Source organism: Pantherophis guttatus, chromosome 5 (genome assembly GCF_059756535.1).
Source record: "Pantherophis guttatus breed Tessera chromosome 5, ASM5975653v1, whole genome shotgun sequence".
NCBI classification, from domain to species: Eukaryota; Metazoa; Chordata; class Lepidosauria; order Squamata; family Colubridae; genus Pantherophis; species Pantherophis guttatus.
This window is the reverse complement of record NC_142067.1, coordinates 85,506,478-85,531,319: the sequence shown is the minus strand read 5'-3', so window position 1 is coordinate 85,531,319 and position 24,842 is coordinate 85,506,478. Positions and strand designations below refer to the sequence as shown.

The 24,842-nt window shown below is 36.4% G+C and overlaps 1 protein-coding gene across 1 annotated transcript in view; it reads left to right on the top strand.

Moving 5' to 3' along the window:
- Positions 1 to 24,842, top strand: part of FRMPD4 (FERM and PDZ domain containing 4) — a 298,999-nt gene that overhangs the window by 204,746 nt on the left and 69,411 nt on the right. Inside the window, 2 exon segments of the mRNA XM_087895290.1 lie at positions 18,903 to 19,063; positions 19,731 to 19,833. Of these exon segments, the coding sequence (XP_087751416.1) occupies positions 18,903 to 19,063; positions 19,731 to 19,833 (264 nt within the window).

The window sequence follows — 24,842 nt, the reverse complement described above, 5'->3', positions numbered from 1 at the left end:
CATCTACTGGCAGACAAGACCAAAAAAAGGCAGCCATAAGATTTGCTATCTGACTGTTTGAGAGTAAATAGTGAGCCTTTTGAAAATTTTCAAAGTAGTGTGGATTGTAAACAATATGGTCCTTTTTGGAACTGCCTTGAATTGCCCTTGAGACTGAATGACTGATGCTGGTGGATTAACGACATGGAGGAATTTGATGGGCCATCCTGGACTTTAAATACTGTTTGATAGAATATTTTATGAGGCGAAAGAAGAAAAGTTAAAGAAGACTTACAAACTTGGACAATATTGAGGAAGTAAATTGGTAAATCCTGAGGATTATAAATAAAGTTGATTCTGAGGAACGGTTCTGGGATTGAGCAAATTCTTCTCTTATTGGCTTTAGTGTTCTGGACAACTGGGACATTGGGGTTTTGGTGGAATATTGAGCAATTTCTAGCCCATTAAATCAAATTAAGATGTCACAAGAGGGAAAAACAAATATGTTTCATAAAGAAATTCAATTGATATTTCAATATATCCAGGAAGCTATGATAAAGAATCAGAGAGAGATGAAGAAACAGATGCATGATATAGATGTGAGATTAGGAAACTCTCAGCAAATGACAACAAAAAATGAACAAAAAATCCTGAAAATAGAGGAGGAATTAGAAGGAGTGGAGGAAAGAATAGAGGAGATAAATCAACTATTGATACAACAGGTAAATATTTGGAAAAGACAGGAATAACTCTTGAAAAGGAGAGGGCAGCTTATTACTTAAGATGTCAAAATATAGATGAGGACAAAAAGGAAGATCTGCCAGAAGAGGCAAAAGAATTATTTGTGGAGGCCGTTGAGACCGGAAAGCGAGAGATAAATGTGGAAGCAGATGAAATATTTAGATTAAATATGAGTGGTGTAAGGAGACAGGGGAGGAGCATGGGAAATTTGTTAATAAGTCAATAAGAGTCAAAATGCTAAAAAGGGCAAGAGATGATGGATAGATAACAGAATATTTCTTAATACAGGATTTGTTTTATTAATGGTTAGAAAATAGAAGTAGAAATTAGAAATTAGGAAAATACTACTATTTATACTGCTACATAATACAAAACCAGTTAAAATCAAATAATAATAAATAATAAAACCCAAGAATCTGAATCAGCCCATTTGTTGAAATAGCCAAGTCTTCAGGCGGAAGGAACGGAGATCAGGTGCCGCCCAGAGCTCGGTGGGTAACTCATTCCAGAGGGTAGGGGCGCCCACAGAGAACGCCCTACCCCTGGACGTCGCCAGACGACATTGTCTGGTCGACGGTACCCTGAGGAGAGCTGCCCTGTGAGAGCAGACAGGACAGTGGGAGGCAGGCAGGAGATGGTCCTGCAGGTACCCTAGACCTAAGCCATGTAGGGCTTTATAGGTAAGTACCAGCACCTTGAAGCAGATCCGGAGGACCACCGGTAACCAGTGCAGCTCGCGCAGGAGAGGTGTTACATGGGAGTAACGAGGAGCTCCTGTAATAACCCGTGCAGCCGCATTTTGGACCAGCTGGAGTCTCCAGGTGCACCTCAAGGGCAGCCCCATGTAGAGGGAATTGCAGTAATCCAAGCGGGAAGTAACCAGGGCATGAGTGACCGTGTGAAGGGCATCTCGGTCCAGGAAAGGGTGCAACTGGCGCACCAGGCAAACCTGTGCGAAAGCCCCCCTGGTCACGGCCATCAAATGGTCTTCTAAAGACAGCCGGGAATCCAGGAGAACACCCAAGTTGCAAGCCCTTTCAATGGGGACAAGTACCTCCCCCCCATCAAAAGTGATGGGACCTCTAGAACACGATGTGCCGGCATCCACAGCCACTCAGTCTTGGAGAGGTTGAGTCTGAGTCTGTTCCTACCCATCCAGGCCCGCACTGCCTCCAGGCATCAGGACATCACGGAAAGGGCATCCCCGGGGTAGCCTGGGGTGAGGATGTATAACTGAGTATCATCAGCGTACTGATGATACCTCACCCCAAAACCATGAATGATCTCACCCAGCGGCTTCATATAGATGTTAAAGAGTAGGGGGGAGAGAACCAACCCCTGAGGTACCCCACAAGTCAGGGGCCTCGGGGTGGACCTCTGCCCCCCCAACCCATACAAATTGCGAGCGACCTGAGAGATAGGAGGAGAACCACTGTAAAACAGTGCCTCCCACCCCTAACCCCCCAAGTCGCTGCAGTAAGATACCATGGTCGATGGTATCAAAAGTCGCTGAGAGGTCAAGTAGGACCAGGATGGAGGAACAACCCCCATCCCGGGCCCACCAGAGATCATTCACCAGAGCGACCAATGCCGTTTCCATGCTGTGCCCGCACCAGAAACCCGATTGGTATGAGTCTAGGTACTCCGTTTCCTCCAGGAACTGTGGGAGCTGCTGCGCCACCACGGTCTCAACAACCTTCGCTATAAGGCGAAGGTTGGAAACAGGCCGATAGTTATTAAGTGAGTCTGGATCCAGGGCAGGCTTCTTGAGGAGGGGTTGAAGCACCGCCTCCTTAAGAGAAATTGCCTTTCCCTGCATAGCATTTCTGACAATATGGCCACATATTCATATTATCTGGGAATTCTGGGAAATCTACTTCTTTTGTAAGAAAGCACCAAAAGGAGAAAGTTGCATTAATACATTGTGGGAGACCTAGTGAGGGAAAATATAGGTATCTCATAAACTTGAACTTTGGATTCTACAGGAAGAACAACACGTTGGAGGTTATCATTTGGTGGATGGAATCTCAACATCTGCATTTAGGTGTGCACCTGCCATCCTGGCCAGGAGTGAGCTGCATTGAAATTGCCATTAGCAACATCTGAATGGTTAGAGGCTGACCTCCTGAAATGAAATTTGTCAGAGATTTAGAGCTGAAGATGCCTTTTCTTTTTAGAGTAATTTAAGATTCTTATTTACCACAGAAGGCCTTTGTTTTATAAAAAGCTATTAGAATTTAAACATTGGCAGAATAGCTCTACAATAGATAGAATTTTGCCTGAGTAGTTTTTTTATCCTAGACCCTGAAATGAATAATTTGTTTGTCAAACAATATATCTCTATGAACATTCCTTTACAAGGAAAATTATTTCAGTGTATAATAATTACAAAGTACACTTGAAGGAATGGATTTGTGCAGTGTGATACTTACAACAGTGCAAGCTTTGAAAAATTGCTTTGGCATCATACACACTATAAATAGGAATTGCTAAATGCACAAATGTACTATGATAGATGACTGCTTTGCCAAAAGGCCATTTTATCACCATTGGAAGGCAGTTGCAGAAATGCCATTTCTCATTTATTTATGGGAAGAAATTATCAAGTAAAAACTCTTAACATTCTCTTTTATTTAAAAAATGTGCACACAACTGCAATCTTATTAAACTAAAAGCAGCAAAGAGCTATAAATGTATGAGCAAAAAGTTTCATGTCAGCAATATTTTACTGGCATTTGAGAAATTTACACAATTACAGAAATAACAGATTAGTTAGCTTACCCAGCCTTGCACATTGGCCTCTTCAACCTGTATCCAGATAAAATAAATGCTGACCTATGGATTCTGACCAATACCTTTCAAAGTCAAGTCAAGTCAAATTTTTATTACAGTCATAAACCTGCATAAGGTACAATGAAGAAAAATTACAGGCATTTGAATAATAGCCTGCTTGTGGGAAGTACAGGATAACTAGAAACTAGTATGTACAATGGCATTAAAATATATTTTCTCTATAACATTTTAATATCAATAATATTAACTAAGAAGGCACCTCTAAAGATCACAAAAAAGATATAAAAGTAGAGGGATTTACTCATGCCCTGTACCCTTAGTGATATCTCTATGAATCTTAATTGCTACCAAGCTGAATCTGGCAACATTATATATAATAAATGGTTTCTTATCTAAAAGGAAAAAGTAAAGAAAAAAACTTTCATTATGATCTATAAAATGTATTAATAAAGGAAGAATAAAAGTTCCTCAACCATGCTAACAAAAGGAACATTGTGCTGGTTTCAGTAATTTTTCTGCTGCACGAATAGGTTCTCAATCATATAAGGACTTGAGTGAACGTCACTTTAGAAGACAGTAAAACACCATGCCGCACTCTGAGAAAGGATCTTTATTTGGCAGGAGAGACTACAGTAGTTGTGTACATGTCAAGTTTCCATTTGGATTAAGTTGTACAAGCTTTAATGTGACTGGAATATAGCTGAACTTTGTCTGGAACCCTATATCTAACACCTTTTCTCTAAAGATTTTTTTGGCCTAAGTGTATTCCAAATGAAGTACCATATTTTTTGGAGTATAAGACAAAAATTAGAAAAATTAGGATATCGTGCAAAAGTTCATTTATTTCAGTAATGCAATTTAAGAGGTGAAACTAATATATGAGATAGACTCATTACATGCAAAGCGAGATAGTTCAAGACTTGATTTGTCATACTTTTGATGATTATGGCTTACAGCTCATGAAAACCCCAAATTCACAATCTCGGAAAATTAGAATATTACATGAAATCAATAAAACAAGGATTGTACATAGAACAATATCGGACCTCTAAAAAGTATAAGCATGCATATGTACTCAGTACTTGGATTGGGCCCCTTTTGCATCAATTACTGGCTCAGTGCAGCGTGGCATGGATGATATCAGCCTGTGGCACTGCTGAGGTGTTATGGAAGACCAGGATGCTTCAATAGAGGCCTTCAGCTCTTCTGCATTGCTTGGTCTCATGTCTCTCATCTTTCACTTGGTAATGCCCCATAGATTCTCTATGGGGTTCAGGTCAGGCAAGTTTGCTGGTAATCCCATGGTCATTGAACCAGGTTTTGGTACTTTTGGCAGTGTGGGCAGGTGACAAGTCCTGCTGAAAAATGAAGTCAGCATCCCCATAAAGCTCATCTGTGGAAGGAAGCATGAAGTGCCCCAAAATCTCCTGGTAGACGGCTGCATTGACCCTGGACTTAATGAAGCACAGTGGACCAACACCAGCAGATGACATGGCTCCCCAAATCAACACAGACTGTGGAAACTTCACACTGGACTTCAAGCATCTTGCAGTGTGTGCCTCTCCATTCTTCCTCCAGACTCTGGGTCCTTGGTTTCCAAATGAGATGCAAAAGTTGCTCTCATCAGAAAAGAGGACTTTGGATCACTGAGCAACAGACAAGTTCTTTTTTTCTTTAGCCCAGGTAAGACTGACGTTGTTTGTTGTTCAGCAGCAGCTTGACAAAAGGATACGACATTTGAAGCCCATGTCCAGGATTTGTCTGTGTGTGGTGGCTCTTGATGCACTGACTCCAGCCTCAGTCCACTCCTTGTGAAAGTCCCCAACACTTTTGAATGGCCTTTTCCTGACAATCCTCTCCAGGCTGAGGTCATCCCTGCTCCTTGTGCACCTTTTTCTTCTACACTTTTCCCTTCCACTTTCTATTAATGTGCTTTAATTCAGCACTTTGAGAACATCCAACTTCTTTTGCAATTATCTTTTGAGGCTTTCCCTCCTTATGGAGGGTGTCAATGATGGTTTTTCTGCACAACTGTCAGGTCAGCAATCTTTCCCATGATTGTGATTCCTACTGAACCAGACTGAGAGACCATTTAAAGGCTCAGGAACCCTTTGCAGGTATTATGGCTTAATTAACTGATTAGAGTGGGACACTTTGAACCTAGAATATTGAACCTTTTCACAATATTCTAATTTACACTATTAAAAGCTTGATTTTGCATGACAGCAAGGTTGATATTCTTACCTGCACAAACATCTACGTTACATGTACTGATAACCCTATTAGTTTTAGATTGCTGAGGACAGAAGTGGTGTGGATACTTGAGAGCTATTTAGCCTAAATAGAGATCTATTTAGGCTAAACCTTGCAAGACACAGTCAGAGGGCCCAGGCATGATATAAAATGGAACAGATGTGACAAACACCAGTGTTCTCATTGCCCCCAAATGATTCTATTTCTATCCAATCCTATAATTCGATTTCTGCCACATATTCTGCATGACCCAAGGTAAAGATTTGCTGCTGGCTATAGGACAGCATCCTATATGCTGTCATCGCATCCAGAACTCACAAATGACATCTTTATGTAGATATTAAAAAGAATAGGCCAGTGCTCTGTGGCATTTCATATTCCAATAACTCAATTTCTCCTCCTGCAACCCAGATTGGATTCACTCAAGTAAGAAGGAATGAACTATTGAAGAAAACTTCTGATCACTAGATTTCTTAAGCAAGAATACCATGTTGGTAGTCCTGGATGCTTCTGAAATATCTAGCAAGATAAGGAAGTATGCATTTCCTCCAACCAATTTCTGCTACACAGTGACAAATGTGATTTTTCTTCCATGCGCAGACCTAACCCAAACTGGAAAGAACCCTCAAGGGCTTTTGTATCTTCTACCCTACCACTTTCTGTACAATATTGTTCCCAGGGTATAAATTGAAGATCCGATTGGCTATACATGTATATCATCATCATCATCATCATCATTTTAGTCATTGTCTAGTGCAGGATGAAGACCTCTTCCACATATTTCCAACCTATATGATCCTGAGCTTTCTTTTGCCAATTGGTCCCACAATACAGTATTTGCTGATGTTGTTGATTCATCTTGTTTTAGGTCTCTTTCGTGGACGCTTTTTATCAAGTGGGATCAATTCTATGACCGCCTTGATCCACCTGCTATCAGTTCTTGGTTGATGAGAAAACCACTTCATCCATCTTCGGTACCACTAGTGTAGAGTAAATGCCCAGTCCTGTCAAGTTCAACTAAATTTTTACCTTTTTGTCATGTTTCATTGGTATCCCAATGCATATTATTGAATTCAATCAGTTGTTCTTCTAGTTGAGCATCCATTTTCATTGTTTGAATGTTGACTGTTCCTATGCCTTAGCACCCTCTGTCTTTGGGCATGGTTTACTTAAAATGATGAACTTTTTTTTTTTTTAATTTTGATTTATATGCCGCCCTTCTCCGGAGACTCAGGGCGGCTTACAATGTGCTAAGCAATAGCCTTCATTCTTTTGTATATTTATACAAAGTCAGCTTATTGCCCCCGCAACTGGGTCCTCAATTTACCTACCTTAGAAAGGATGGAAGGCTGAGTCAACCTTGAGCCTGGCGAGATTCGAACCTGCAGTAATTGCAGGCAGCTGTTCTTAATAACAGGGTGCTTTAAACCACTGTACTACCAAGGCTCTTTGAACTTTGAATTCCAATCAGACATAACCAAACTAAAATTGACCACCCAAGGTCAGAAGTGGTTCAACTTGGCCAAAACTACACACACCTATTGAGAATGCCTTTGTCTCAGAACAGCAAAACAATTTATATTAAACTAATACCAAAAATCATAGCACTATGGAAAATATGAGGTTCTTCCAACAAATGAAGTACAAGCAATTGGCTAAGAAATCAAAACTAGAGGAGCAATGAATGCTAAGAGTATCAAATTATTGTTTGATGGAATACTAAAATAACTTAAAAAGAATTGCGTTCAGCATCCTTAACAGGTGACATCTTAAAATAGGTTGCTTGCTTAGATTTAAAATTTAAATCTTAAAAATACTGCTGCCTGTCATGATTTCAATTATAAACAATGAAATCTAAAAAATTTAGCCATAAACTCAATCACAAATCCTTTCCTTGGATGTTATTTCTTTTATCTTTTTTATAAAGGAATATATTCATTTTATCATTAAAACAAAGTTGTTCTCAGTGTAGTCTAGTATTCCGAATTATTTATTTAAACAGACAGTAGAGGCATATAGTTCAACTATAACCTGTTTTCTCCTTTATATACAAAAGAATGGAGATTAATGGCTAATTTTACTGCAGAGAAACTGCCTGCTATGAATCATAAATGCTCCTTTAACTTTGTGCTTCAAACAGTCTGATCAAAACATTGCTGCAACTCTCTTATACTGACAGAAAGGATTAATCGTTCTTCCTTTTGCTTTTCTTTTTGCCTTGCTCCTCTGAGCCCCAGGCAGGGGGCAGAAGCATTTGCATCATGATTTAAAAAGCAAATTAAATATTTTCAGCAGGGCTGGCACAACTCTTGTTTTAGTGAGAATTACATTGGCATTGTTGAAATGGCCTGAAGGATTAGGGAAGAAAGAGTTTGGAAGACAAACAGAACAGAAGCAGTTTGGGAGTACCAACTGAGTGTACATAGCACTCTAGTTCCCTGTAGCATATTCAGGTGACCAGGAAAAACATGTATATTTAGATGTGTTTGAATTTCATAAGGCAGTCCTGATTTTGATGTTATTTGAATTCACTTGTCTGAGTCATAGATCTGTAAACATAAAGTGATAGCATGCTGACCCATTTCCAAGTAAAATAGCACAGTGCCGCATTTTGTATTTCTTGTTCATCTGTACATTTTGCAAAATACATAAATTTTGTTTAAAATAAAAAATGAGGTGACAAGATGCTAAATATGAATGCAAACTTGCATCAATTAGATTTGGATATATATCATGAAACTAGTGGAGATTTACATCTACACCTTGCTAATATGTGATTGCTCTGCTAACGTGTATAATATGTGACAATTTAGACTGCAGTGAGAATAAATTTAAGAAAAAAAGAAGGAAAATGACAGAACAGAAATTCATCCAAGCCAATTACATGTTAATCTAACTTGCCCCATTTATTTCTTTGGATCTTCTTTAGGTATGATTCAGACCAGACCCAATTCAGGGAATTAAAATGCATTGCCCTAATAAATTATAATTATATGAATAATAAATGTATATAGTTGAAATTCTAAAAACCAACTTTGGCCCTAAGAATTTCATGATATCTTTGCAATATCTGTATAGCCATTTATGCAAAGTCCAGCAAGCTATTTTTGCATGCATGGCTATGTTCATTTGCATATATTTTTTATTCTTCATGAAGATATAAAGCTGAAGGTCAGATATAACCTTCACAGTCATTTAATGTTCACTATATTAACAAAAAAGGGAAACCAGAAGCGTTGCGGTGAGACCAGCTGGAAAAATAGCGGATTCTGACGAGCTCCGCAAAAATACAGCTGGACAAACCGCTGTCGGGGAGGTGTCTTCGGACCAGAACCATCCTGTAGGGACGGTGAAGAAGGATAGATGCCTTGGACGATCAAGTGGAACAGGCAAGTTCCTCGACAGGTCGGAGGCTGGTCTTTGAAACGACGGCGGGGGTGGTGGCCATTGAAAAATGACCACTCAGAAGCTGGGGCAACCGGACTACGTTTTTTGTGCAGGAACAGTGTCTGAACATAGTGCTGGTACTGGGTGAGTGATTGGCCAACTCATAGGTAAAAAAGAATATTTTTAACAACTTTAAAAGGTGTCCTGGAGTGCAAATGAGTGGCTAATTGGCACTTGGGAAAGTTAATGGAGGGAGAAGAACAAAAAGGAGGTTAAAATGCTAAAGCCCAAGAAATAAAATTTTACAACTGGATTTAAAATTGGATTTGGAGAAATTAAAAATAATAAAAGAAAAAGAAACCTGAGGAAAATAACTCTTTATGTGGATTTAAAATATTTTTGACATCTTTGATACTTAGTTGGTCTATTGTGGATTTGAGAGAGGCAACTGCTGGCAAAAGAATCAAACAAAGAAAAGAGTGGAAAGAGACTAGGAGAAAACTTGGGGAGAATTACTCGAGTAATATATCTAAAAGTGAGAAAAAGGATTCAGGAGAAGAGAGATAATAAATATAAAAAGAAAAAAAAGAAAAGAAGTTAAAAGAACAGGATAAAAGGAAATTACAAAGAAGTGGAATTTTGGAGAGACCAAGAGAAAATGGTTAAAGAGGGGAAGAATAGTGGAAAGGAGGAAGGGAAATAAGGTATATATTAGTAGATTTAAGGGAACTGTATTAAAATTATTAATTGTGGAAGTTCAATTAAGTTAAAGGGTTTTAATGTAAGAAGTGAATATGATGATGTATATTGCTTATAGCAAAACAGAATAGCAGATGAAATATGAAATGGTAATTGGGTTTAATTATGAAGACAAGTTAAATTAAGAGACAAAACTGAAATGTTAAAAAGTGGGATGGGGATTTTGAAAAAATATATGTTGTAAATGAAGAAATAAGATAATTAATTGATGTTATTGTAAGAAATTAAGAATTAAAGGGCGGATAGTGATACTGTTGATGTATTATGTATTAAGAAGAGATTAAGATAAGATAAAGAAATATGGAAAAAGAATATTATGGCCAAAATTGGAAATATGTAAAATGTACTTGGGGGGAAAAAATGAAATAACAAGACATGGAGAAAAATGATGAATTTGTGATAAAGAATTATATAAAAGGGATGAATATGAAAAAAGTGATGTATAAGATGTGACACGGTCAATCCTCTGTTCATAAAATAGGTATAATGAAAGAAAATTTTTAATAAAACTTGTGTACAAAAAAAAACAAAAAAAAGGGAGGACTACATCTCTACCCCATTGTTAATTTAACTTCTGCATAAATGACTTTATAGGATAGAAATATAGATTTTTACCCTCTGAAGCCAAAAGAGAAATTGGGTAGTTTTTCACACTTCCTGGAGTAGGACATCTCATACCTCCTCTATTATTCCAAGTATTCAAAGGACTGCATTGGCCACCCTTAAATTCTTGCAAATAAAGGAAAATGGTGGCATAGCTATTGCCCTCAAATAATTCAAAACAAATGCAATAGCACAGAAGGTGCACAGCTGGATTCATTTTGGCCATGGAATAAATCCAATCCAAATTTTTAAAAGCTGAATTGTACTTTTTTTTTTCTTTGTTGAACTTTTAGCCATCTTATTCCAGAAAATTCTGAGTGATTTTACAAAATTAAAACAGCAAAAGACAATAAAAACCTAGTCTACTTATGGAGCAAACCTCCCCACACACCTGTCAAACTCCTGAAGCCCATCTGACTATCAAACCCAAGGCCTGTTAGTGGGGAGCTAAGGTTTAAAAATTATGCAGGTCATGCAGATTTCAAAAGAGGATATTGTTCATAATTTCCCTTACATTTAAACAAATTTTAGATAACTGCAATTTATGCCCATCATTTCTGATCCTAGTTTTGGGGGTAGTGGAAAATAATTTCTGAATATTTGAGTATCCTTTTGTACACCTAACAAATAATACCATGTCTTCCCTTAGTCTTTTTGAGTATCTGATTGACTAGCCCAAGTTCCATTGGTTATCCTAATAGAGTATGCCCTCATGTCCTTTGTACCATCTACATTACCCTCCTTTGAGCCTTTTTTAACCTGTCAATACTTTCTTTTATAATGCAGCCCAGAATAGTATTTAGCAGCTGGCTCATACTGCTGGCTCACGGGCAACTTGTAGTCAGTAACCTCACCCAAGTCCTTCTCAAAGTGCAGCTTTCAAACCATGAATTCCCCATCCAGTAATTGTGTTCTAGATATTTTCCTTCTTTTCCCCTTGCATTTTCTTTGGATAAGGGCATGTTCTTTTCAGCCTATTCTTCTAACCCTTTGTAATCTTGTGTCATGCTAAGCATTGGCCAGAGGCAAATTTGATAAACAACTCATTAATTTCCTGACAGTTAGAACAATTAATCAGTGGAAAAACTTGCCTCCAGAAGTTATGGATATTCCAATACTAGAGGTTTTTAAGAAGAAATTGGACAACAATTTGTCTGAAATAATATAGGGTTTCCTGCTTGAGCAGGGGGCTGGACTAGAAGACCTCCAAGGCCCCTTCCAACTCTTCTCTGTTATTCTGTAATTTCCTAACTAAGTTTCGGACTAGTATTGCTTTTCTAAATTGTGATCTTACTTATCAATTAATATTAACTTTATTTTTATATTAATTTTTATGTTTAATTTATTAGTTACTGAGTGATGGTGTACAAATTTAATAAATAAAAAAATAAATGTATTTAATACTTTATGTTGCATCTTTTTCAGTTTTTGTCTTAGAATTAATTTTTAATACTATTAGATATGAAGGATAGTAGTTCTAATTGTTAATTATTCAGGCTTATGTTGACTTGTGCTGGTTAATGACCATAATTAATCATTTTTATTTATTATGTAGCCTTATAACAATTAGCCTTTGCCTTTCTTTTTTACCTGAATAACAGTCTCTTTCTGTGTCATGCCACAAGCTGGAAGCACTGATTTCACAATGGTAAGAACATAAAAAGTGCCTAGAAAAATAAAAAATAAAAAATAGTTTATACATTTCAATTCCTCTTCCATCAATAGAAATTGGTTGTATAGAAGCATAATCCAAAATTGGTTTATCCTTTAATAATACATTTCTTTTCTGCACAGTAGAATACTGGCTTATCTAGCGAAAGTTGCTTGAGTGCATTATTACAGAAATATAGTTGCTTGTACGCTTCCCAAACTTCAATGACACAGAAATATACTGCTTCATCTTCTCCTTTTTAGAATATAAAGACCTTTGACAAATAGATAACAACCTCCTATTCTGGATCCAATCCTTTATATCAGGAGTTTGTTTCCAATTATTTGAAATATCATGTGAAAACCCTTAACTATAATGTCTATTCCCCAAAATTCATTAATATAGCAGCTTGAAACCAAAATAAGATTACAGTTGAACAAGACCAGATTATATGAGTTAAAGAACTGTCAAATTTCTTACAAATAAAAATCTGATGTTTGTCCTTTTGTAAACGTTCATTAAAGGGTCTACCATTTTAGTCCTTTATCCATTTTTGCTGTATACAGTACTGTGTTTCAGTTTCAACGGTTTACTGATGGATATTTGTGAGATTGAAAAATGCTTTCTCAGTTTAGTTCACTTTTATAGCACACGTTTATTGATAATATGACAGATATATTACCCATACACATGTAATAACGTGGAAGAAGTAAATCACTATAGTATATGTGATCAAGTACAGACAATAGTTAAGCATAGAGTTGCAGTGGAAGGATGTTTGAGAATAAATTATTTGCAGAATTTCTAATACTGTTCCGCAGTCCCAATTATACTTTTTTGTCAAAATGAAAAATAATAGTTGAACTTTAATTTAAATGAATCATTTGCAAAGCATTTAATGCAAACATTTGCTCATTTGATAATCAGTATTTATGATAAACATATTATAAGTATGAGAAAGAGCAATTCAGAGACAATTTTATTTAGTTTTATTGATTTAGAAACTGTTATCACTGTCCCCTGAAGAACAATTGTATAGTTAATCAAGGTTATACATTAAAATTTTTCAAAATTAAACTGTTAAATGTCAGTTTCTTAGTTGATAGGCAATTTGAAATCTCTGGTAGATCTCCAAATTCTATTCAATTTTTGTTTGAGAAAAGAATTAGTGTTATAATTCAGATAGTGTGGGTGCCCTCTCTCTTTTTCTCTCTCTGAAATAAAATTACATAGGCTTTAATTCTAAGTATTATTTCCCCCCACGCCAGTATTACAAATTATAAGCAGCATTTATTTGCTTATAGTTGTAGATTTGTTTCTATTTTCCTGTTCTTTTGTATGTGGATTTATACATGTCATATAGCCTTTGGCATGTTTGTGCATGATAATCTTTATTTTTTTTTAATTACACTTGTGCCATATGCTCATCCAGATGGCTCTTACTTATATGGTACTATAAAATGATGTTATTTTAGAGGATTTAAGTATCGATGGAGAACTTGCAGACAAATAAAATTTATATTTGTAGATGTAAAATAAGCCATAATTACACACACACTTATACACACCTTTGTGAGGAAAGGGTTCTCTTTCCTTGATGTGACCAAGAAGAGAGCCCAGATCTACCTGTTAAAATTGGTTTTTCCATATTGCTGATCTCCACCTATGAATTATTTGTTTGACTGATTTGTATCCTGTCTATTGTTCAGAAGCTCAGGACGGTTATACATAGCACTGCCTTCTCTCCTTTTATTTCCCAGCCACCCTGTGTGATACTGCAGAAAGTCACCACCCACCCCTCTCCTAGAAGAATGAAATATTTTGAGGAATATTTTTTAAAAAGGCAGAATATTATATTTCCCTAAATGAGAAATGGAGAAACATGTATTTAAATGTCCATAATAAGAATTAACTACAGAACCAAGGAGGCACACAGTCCTGGACCTTGTTAATGTGTAGTTTATTTATTGCTTGTTTAGGAGGCCAGAATTTCCAGATACTGCCTAGAGTTATGTTATATTTTATTGTAAATGTTAACAAAGAAAAAATAGACAAACAATAAAAGTACTGAGTTCTTGAAAACAAATACAAATGTAAGCTAAAAGTGCAGAATTTCTGTACCTAAATTTTAGAAATGAATGTCATTTTAAATTATTAGAACTTAAAAAGTGCAGTGCATTTATTGAAAAAAAATCATTTAAATATATTGATTGACCTTTATTGTTTTCCTTTATATGAATGCTTTTCCCTACTGTACAAGTTCAAAGATTCTAAAATGTACCCATTTTACTGCTGGCTACCATTTTATCATGGTGTAATTTTATTTTAGTGCAGTAAAGACAATAAATGGATTCCTCAAGTACTTTATTTTATCAGCCTGGTTGTAATCTTTTTTAGTTATTAAAAAGATATTGATATTTTTTAAACAGTAAGAATATATTTTTATAAGCAAAACTATAATCCCCAGCAAACTTAATAGGATATAAAATTGATTAAATTTAGTGACACTTTTGAGAAAATATGGATATGCAGTTGCAAATCCACTAACACCCATATTTATTTCATTTGAATTGGTATGAAAGAACTTCATAATGGATTGTGCTCAAAATTCTATAGGTTTTTAAAGAGATTAATCAGTGTCTATGGGAGAGATAATGCTTTAGATACAGCGGACAAATATTCTGTTTTTTTTAAGTTTTGCAAAATTCAATATATGTATACATGTATGAATATGGATGTATAATTTTATCATCAGTAATTTTCATTATGTCATTATTACATTTCAGTGATAAATGACAAACTTCCTTCAGTTAAAATATATCTTGGTTCCCAAATCTCAAGGATTACAAGGCAGTTGTATAAAAAGAGAGGCCCACATTTCTTGATAGTATGCAAAGTTGCCTCATTATTTTTACATATATCCTAGGATCTATTTTCTAGGCTATTTAAGGAATTCAGGGGCCTAGTACAACACCAAGCTTCGAAGCTCTTGAACGTTTTGAATGCAAACTAAGATATTAAAACTTTGTATTAGAATGGAAGAGCCTCAGGATCTGAATAAAAACTTTGCAAAACTATTAAAACTCTGTAAAAATAGTATCTTTAAAGAATGTATTGTATATAAAAGTCACCATGCTATAAAACCCTACTTTAAAAAATAAAATAAAGTAAATAAAATAAAAAATGTTGGACCAATATACCCATTTACTAATACAGAGCCATGTTAGCTCTATAGACCAGCTGCCCTGAAAATCTCCCAGAATGACTTACTTATTAGCTGTATTGTTGAGTAGGTAAACCAAGTAATTTAAAAACCACATGATCTCAATATGCTGATCATATCATTGGTAGCTACAGAGAAACTCTACAGAAGATTTTGTACATAAGTCATAATATATACATATATGTGTAGCACTTGACCCAAAACAGGTAGTCCTTGAGTTATGACCATAATTGAGCCTAAAATTCATGTTGCTAAATGAGACATTTGTTAAATGAATTTTATTTTCTTGCTAGCTGATAAGTGAATCACTGCAGTTGTTAAATTAGTAACATGCTTCTTAAGTGAATCTGGCTTCCCCACTGACTTTGCTTGTCAGAGGTCGTAAAAGGGGATCACATGACCCCAGGATATGCAACCAGCATAAATATGAAGCAGTGGCTAAGTACCCAAATTTTAATCACATGACAGTGTGGATGTGGCAATGGCCGTTAATGTGAAAAACAGTCATGTCACATTTTTCAGTGTGATAGTAACTTTGAACAGTCATTAAATGAACTGTTGTAAGTTGAGGACTACCTGTATCGCAATGAACCATGCACAAGTGAATCAGCAGGTTGAAAGAGATGGTGCAAAGATTCCCCAGCACTGAGCAATCTTCATATGTTGTCTTGAATAGTAAGAGCAGCAGGCACATTTATGGTTACTTCTGCCATTCATAGACTCTTAGCCAACTTGGATTTTATTCAACAACATTACATCAACTTCCCATGTGGCAGTGGGAAGGGGTGGGATCAGTGCTGTACCATCTAGGAGCAGCTGCTAGATAGTGAACAAGGAAGAGGCCTGGTGGGAGAGTTCTTCAGAGAACACAGCAGCTCTTTTCCTGAGTCGAAATCATAGTGGATTGGACTTGGCTGCTTTAATCCTGCAACCTGGGAAGGGATGGCATTCCATCTTTTTCCTCTTCCAGCCAAGTTAATATCTCTACTGCACTGCTTCCTGTCCCCCTTTCTGGAACTGGTGGTTTTTTGATGCACTAATAGCTGTGGAGCAGAAGTGATGCCTGCCTCACCTTGTTGATCACACTGTTCCTTCTATTCCAGCCAGAGTGTATGGAAGAAAGCTAGAGCAAAATATACAGATGATGTGTCAGCAAAATGAGAGAGGCTGGACTAGAATGGATTAAACAAGGCAGGTTCATGAATGATACATCTCTTACAGTGGTGGGCTTCAAAAATTTTTACTACTGGTTCTGTGGGTGTGGCTTGATGGGCGTGGCATGGATTGGTGGGTGTGGCTTGGGCGTGGCAGGGGAAGGATACTGTAAAATCTCCATTCCCACCCCACTCCAGGGGAAGGATACTGTAAAATCTCCATTCCCTCCCCAATCCCCATTTTCTTCCGATCAGCTGGGACTTGGGAGGCACAGAATAGATGGGGGCAGGGCCAGTCAGAATTTTTACTACCCATTCTCTGAACTACTCAAAATTTCAGCTACCAATTCTCCAAAACTGGTCAGAACCTGCTGAAACCCACCTCTGATCTCTTAGTCATTGATTAAAATCTAGTGATCCTGTGTGCTTGCACAGGCTGAACCTGATTGGCTAGGCAAAGAACCAATTTGATCCCTGGGAGCTACAATATAAGTTTGACAACTTTTGCTTGAATTTATTCAGCCACCAACCAAAGTATGATTTATGAAATGAGATTTAATCTTATTTTTACTAACACTTGACAAATCCAGTTATATGTTATGTGCAAATAGAAATGTGTAGCTACCTTTAATTACAGAAGAACTTTATAACACCAACCGTACAACCATATCTTAGAAGCACATTGAATAGGCCTTTCTATACAGTATAACATGAATACCAGATGTAGGATGAATTTAACTCACTAATTTCATGCTGCTTTAGTAAAAAGACCTAAGTATTTTATAAAATATATCTAGTGCTTTATACAGGTATGACTTTATTTTTCTCCTTTCTTGAAGATTCTTTTTTAAAAATGAAATACATTTTTATGTTTATTATACACCCATATGTATACATGTGTGCATACACACACACACACACTGAATGTTGCAAAACTTAATTCAAAAAGACATAATACTTGTCCACTGTATCTAAACTATTGTCTTTCTCACTGACACTGATTAATCCTTTTAAAAATCTATAGAATTTTGAGTTTGATCCTTTATGAAGTTCTTTTGTACCAATTGTAATGAAATACAGGTAGTCCTTAACTTACAACAGTTAATTTAGTGACTGTTCAAAATTACAACAGCACTGAAAAAGTGATTTATGACTATTTTTCACATTTATGAGTGTTGCAGCATCCCCATGGTCACATGATCGAAATGCAGATGCTTGGCAACTGATTTATATTTATGATGGTTGTACTGTCCCGGGGTCATGTGATCACCTTTTGCCATCTTCTGACAAGCAAAGTCAATGGGGAGGCCAGATTCACTTAATAGCCATATTACTAACTTAACAACTGCAGTGATTCACTTAACAAATGTGGCAAGAAAAGTCCTAAAATTGGGCAAAACTCACTTAACAAATGTTTCACTTAGCAACATAAATTTTAGGCTCAATTGTGGTCGTAATTCAAGGACTACCTGTAGATGTGTCTTAATGGATTTGCAACTGCATACAAGTAGTCCTCGATTTATGACCATAATTGAGCCCAAAATTTCCATTGCTAAGCAAGACAGTAGTTATGAGTTTTGCCTCACTTTACAACTTTTCTTGCCATAGTTGTTAAATGAATCATTGCAGTTGTTCAGTTGGAAACACGGTTAAGTGAATATGGCTTCCCCATTGACTTTGTCAGAAGATTGCAAAAAGTGATCACATGACCCTGGGACACTGGAACCATCATAGATACATGCCAGTTGTTAAGCATCCAATTTTTGATCATATAATCATAAGAATGCTGCAATAGTCATAACTGTGAAAAATGGTCACAAATCACTTTTTTTCAGTTGCTGTTGTAACTCTGAAGAATCACTAAATGAAGGGTTGTAAATTGAGATATCCATTTTTACTCAAATTACCAAATTAATTTTTTTATTGTACTAAGTATGTTGACGACTATAGTTTTAATTATAAAAATACATTCTTACTGTTTAAATAGTATTGATATCCTTTTTAAATTCAACTAAGAGCCTTGGTAGTACAGGGGTTTAAGGCACCCTGTTATTAAGCTTATTAAGACCAGCTGCCTGCAATTACTGCAGGGTTCGAATCTCGCCAAGGCTCAAGGTTGACTCAGCCTTCCATCCTTTCTAAGGTAGGTGAAATGAGGACCCAGTTTGTGGGGGCAATAAGCTGACTTTGTATAAATATACAAAAGGATGAAGGCTATTGCTGAGCACATTGTAAGCCGCCCTGAGTCTTCGGAGAAGGGCGGCATATAAATCAAATTTAAAAAAAACAAAAAAAAAAACTAGAAACCTGTGTTTGTAGCTTACCTAGATTTAAAAATGTTTGTCTTCTTTTCCCTTAGTCACATGATTCAGACTGCTCCTTTTGATGATCCCCGAATAGACAGTTACCAAATTATACCTCCAGCACCTCGGAAAATAGAAATGAAAAGAGACCCAATTTTGGGATTTGGTTTTGTGGCTGGCAGTGAAAAACCTGTTGTTGTGCGCTCAGTAACACCAGGTATGATTTCTGCGTTTGGCTAACATTAATCTAATTGTTTTATTGGTTCCTATTATCACAGCTCTTCTGCTGATAGGTTTCCATTAATTAGCATGTTCCAATCTTGTATTCTCTAGATGTAGTGGGACTAGAATTCCCAAAATTTCCGATGACAACAGTGCCTGGAAAGTCTATCCAAATACATTTAGAAGACATTGTATTAGAGAAGGTTGACATTATTCTATACTATTTTGCTATACAAAAGAGGCAACACTATAAGACAGCCTCTGTAGTCAAAATTCTTCGGTTTGTGTCATACTTTTAGTTTAGTAAGCTATAGTACTAACAGTGAAGAAGAATGCAAGCAAGCAAACGACTTCTTCCAGAACCTTTCCACAAGGGCCTGGAGCTTGCTGGATTCCAACTAGTTTTTTCTAACTTTGTTATATTGAAGGCCTCTGTGACCACTTATCCACATATTCCAGTGAATGATTCTAAAAACTGAAGAGCAAAACCACAACTAAAGCCACAGCCAATGTTGGTTCAATTTGATTTTTAATTTGATATTGCAGAAAAATGCATTTCACATTCATGTGTCAGTATGAGAAAATATCCCTAGTATTTTCAGCATTACAGCATCTGCATAACAAATTATACAATAAAATATAATCTATGCTTGTATTTCCAGGTGGTCCTTCGGAAGGAAAACTTATACCAGGAGACCAAATCATAATGATTAATGATGAGCCAGTAAACACTGCCCCAAGGGAGAGAGTTATTGACCTTGTCAGGTAGTGGTTGCCTTTTTCTTATTTTATTTTAAGTCATTCCCTTTGTTACTTGAATCAAATATAAAATTGGAAGACCGATTATTACATCGCGGTGTTGTTATTTAGGGCTGGTTAAAGAGAAATGTGCTTGGGAGCATTTTTAGGCAAGCTAAAACGTCAAAAATGTTTTTGTAACAACATTGAATGGAAGCAAGAAATATTGTTATCCACACTTTAAATATATAATTCTTCTTTTCCCTATAACCACTGTGGCAGCTAGAAATTTTATATAAGTTAGTAAATGATGGATAATTCTGGCAGATGTCAGCTTGAACAAATTACTACTAAGAAATCTGACAAGTGAAACTGAGAGCTGGTTATGTAGGCTTCAGGATTATCTAGGACTGTAAGAATAAGGGCATCATAGCGATTGAGAGTAAATTGAATGAGTATATATTCTTGTAGAGTACATGTCTATAAGGAAATGGAAATAAAAATTTTGGTAGATCATGGGATTCTTCATTCCATTATGACTTTTTCACTTTCATCTGCATCTATAATAATTAGAAACATGCAATTTATTAAATAAAAATAAAATATTCTCAGGAATCAGAATTCTTTCCTATACCAGATTCTTCTTTTGCTACAGTAAAATATAGTATATATTAATTTATATCTTGATCTAAATTAAGTCCAATACTTACAGCATGATAAATCCAATACTTACAGCATGATAAAGCATGATAAAAAATAATTCACTCTGCCATTATGGCAAATTAACCCTCCCTGTCTGGCTGACTGACTGTTTTTGTCACTCTGTCTGGTCTTAGAAATCAAGCTTATTTATCATGCATAAAATCCATCCTTTTCTAAAGATTTCTGTTTCAATTTTGAAATTTCAGGATTTAGGTTTGCTGTACAAAATCATTAAACTAATAGTGAAAGAGAAATATGTTCGTTCTTTTCTAATTCTTCATGCCATACATATCCACTGAATAAATAATTCATAGTAATTTTTAAAATAATAAGTGAAATAAATATAAACATTGGTATTTGTTGATTGACCATGCATATGCACAATGTTGTGAAGGAGAAAAGAGTAACCTTTCTCACTATCTCACCTCTACAGCCTGGCCTGATTTTTACCAGATTTACCATCATAGGTAGTAATTTCTTTGTGAGTGCTATATTTAGAGTTGTGGATAACTCTGGGGGAAAATAACTTGCTAGGAATCCTGCCAATAAAATTTCATTGTTAAATTACACATTTCTAGATGTACAAGTGATATAGCACTATGACATTAGCCTCTGTTTCACCCACAATTGTTAATTGTTCTGAAGAGTAAAACCATATATTAAACATTTCAAGTTACATTAGCTTAGAAAATAAATGCCATGTATGGTATATAAATATTAAATGTTGACTACAGAGCCTCAAGGGTTATTTTTCTTATTTAAAGCAAGAATGGAGAAGACATACTCAGACCACAGGAAGGAAAAAACAAATGGAAACTAAAATGCTGAAGACAATTTTGTCTTTGAGTGTGATATGTTTTATTTATTGTTTACTGCCATCAAGTTAATGTCCACTCTTAATAACCACATTCTCTTGGTGACCACATTCTTAACAACCCCATATATTGTACCTCATATATAATGAGGGAACAATGTAAAGTGAACCCCGTAAGAGTGCCAAATTCACAGTGTCAATGTTTTTCTGAATAATGTGGCAAAGAAACCTATGTTAGCTACCTTAGAATAAGGAAGCCGCTAAAATGAGATCAATTCAAAAATAAATCTCCTGGACTTACAGGATAGCACCAACAGTGGAGATAATTCTCTTGGGGCATGCAGGTACAAGGAATCCCAGGATCAGTTTTGTTGCAAAGATTCCATGGTTTGCCACAGTTTCAGTCTTTAAAAAAAAATTAAGGCCACAAAAGGAACATAGCAGACAAATGAGAAAGGAAATAAAATATTATGCAGGAGGAGCCACCACCATCACAGCTGTTAACAGCACCTTCTGCTGCTCTCAAATCAGCTGTCATCTCAATCATCAGTATCACTGTTTCCCTCTTCTCATCTGGAAACAATGCTTGAGGTGGATAAGGAAAGTAGAGGGATCTTGCTTTCTGTGATGGTAATGGAAAGGGACAATCATGGGACTGTCCTCCTTTTCTCTTTCTCTCACCTGTTATCAACTAACATAGCCTGGAAGAGGAAGATGTAGTTCCTTACTCCTTATGAGACAAGTTAGATTATCATATCACTGGAAAGCTTTACCTGAATGGCTGCCTTGGGATTCAGAGAACTTTACCAATGACTAAGTTATAATAAGAGTATTAATTATTATATTTCAGGGCAGTCGATAATCATAGCAGTTTGCAACTTCGTAATCCCAAAGGTGCCTTTTCAAGAGGCAACTGGACTTTCCTGTTTTTTCTTTGAAGACATTTCGCTTCTCATCCAAGAAGCTTCTTAAGCTCTGATGGGATGGTGGGGAACGGAAGAATTTATACTCCTTGCAAACAGCTGGTCATTTGCATTCTTTTAGCAAGTCATTAAGTCCACTTGGAAGTTTATTTGTATCCTCAGGGTCACCAGAGTAAGCAAATGAGTGTGGAGCCTTCTTGAAACTGTTGAAAAGACTATGTATAGACTGGAAATAAATGATGTCATATCCCTCTTCCTCTATTGAGAGAAGGCTGTTTAATTTTGACATAGATGGCTTCTTTGACCCCTCTTTCAAACCAGCAGTCCTCTCTGTCCAAACGTGGACTTTGCTGTCTTCAAAAGAGTGGCCTTTGTCTTTTAAATGCAGATGGACTATTGAATCTTGTCTTGATGGGTTTGTTCTCCTATGTTGTGCCATGTGTTTATGAAGTGGTTGTTTTGTTTCTCCAATGTACAGATCTGCACTTGTCTCAGATCTGTGTTGACTGCATATACCACATTGCTCAGTTTGCTCTGGGTGTTTTATCCTTGGGGTGGACAAACTTCTCCGTTAATGTATTCTTGGATTTAAAGTGTGCACATATGTTGTGTTGGCTGAAGATCCTCCTGAAGCTTCTTGGATGAGAAGCAAAACATTTTCAAAGAAAAGCAAGAAACTCCAATTGCCTCTTGAAAAAGCACCTTTGGGACAACCATGACCTGAATGACTGAGAATCTCCATAAACATACCACTTCGTAATGTTTCTCATGCTTTGCAACTCATAATTATAATTGTAATCTTTATTTTCATTTCTATTTTTTCTCCTATACTATCTATAAAATATAATTCAGAGTGAGTCTTAAAATCTAACCTATATATTTGCAGACACACAGTATAACCTGTGCTTTCCAAGTTAAAATGTGGATGTAACATTCCATTGTGTTCAGAGAAAAACATATGCCTACAACATTGTGAGGGCAGGGGCGGATGGGTTTTTGCCTTAACTACTTCCTTTTATTCCTCCCCTCCCAACTGGTGGAGAAAAGTTTGAAATAGAAAAGAGTGGGGCAAAAGAATGCTAAGTCAGTGGTTCGTACCTTGCTCTGTAACTGGTGCAGATTTGAGCTTAAATATGTGAATCAGTTATCATCATATTCATTTTTAATTCAGAAGATGATATAAACACTGGTAAAACGAACAAAAATTAGATGATCTCTGTAATTATTTTTTGTCTGTGTCTTTAATATTCCACCTCTTCTATGGCCCCAACATTTCATGTACTATAGATCTCCCTTCCATGCATACACACATATCAAGTTTTACACAAAACAGAATTTAAAATAAAGCTGGCTAATGGTAAATGGCCAGTGAACAATTTATCAATTTATGCTACTCCAATGATTTTATAAGTAACATTATTTTCAAACAATCAAAACTATAAATGGATGTCATCAAATGGAGTATATAGAAATCAAATTGACTATATAATTGCTAAACAGAGTTGGAGGACCTCACTTGGACATGGCCAGGCGCTGACTATGGAATAGATCACAAATTGCTTATGTGAAACCTTCAAATTAAGCTAAAGAATTAAGTCAATAAGGACATCATCTTGAACATATACTGTAATAGAATGTGTGTGTGGCTTTGAGGAACAAGGGGAAGAGATGCTGCTTAGAAAACAATCAGATAAGAGAAGCAGGAACCCCCAGTGGGCTAAAGAAACTTAGGAAAGACCCATCATAATGGGGTGTGAGAAAGTAGTTAAGAGCGATGGTGGTAAGATTGTACTTTTAGACTTGTAAGATTCTGTTAATATAGTCTTACAATATAGTAGAATTTGTTCATCTTGTCATGTTTCCTGTCTAGTTCATCTGGCAAAATGACATACAGTATGTACCATTTTCAAGGAAAAACTGAGGAATCTTTCTGAAGAGAACTAGAGGAATTATGGAATGAACTTAAAGAAGTTGTTAAGGATGAATATGAAAAATGACTGCCAAAAATGAAGGAAGAGAAGACAGCAAACTGGATGACAGAAAGCCAAAAAGTGTGGTGGAATGTAATGCTGAAGTATGGGAAGAGAAACATTAGCCTTGAACCATTGCTATGCAGGAAGCAGGACAGAAAGGATTTATTTATTTATTTAATTTAGGACATTTATATTGCCACCTATTCGCACATGGCGACTCAAGACGGCTTATAAGAATATAAAAAACTCATATAAAAACCAATAAAACTAACAAAAGAAAGAATCATATAATAAAATAATAAAATAATATAATAAAATAACCCCCACCCCCACCCCTCGCCCTGGCGACAACACATCACATGAGCCATTTATGGGCTCCATCCCACTCTGCGTTTCCCAGGCCCACTGGTAGAACAAAGTCTTCAGTACCTTCTGGAAGAGTGTTAGAGTGGGGACCATTCTAATCTCTGGGGGAATGATGTTCCAGAGAAAGGGAGCCACCACGGAGAAGGCCGTTCTTCTGTGTCCCACCAAGTGTATCTCCCTAGGGGATGGGACCCACAACATTCCTTGCCTCCCCACTCGGGTAGATATGACCGGCAACCTGGTCCCCAGCCATGAAGG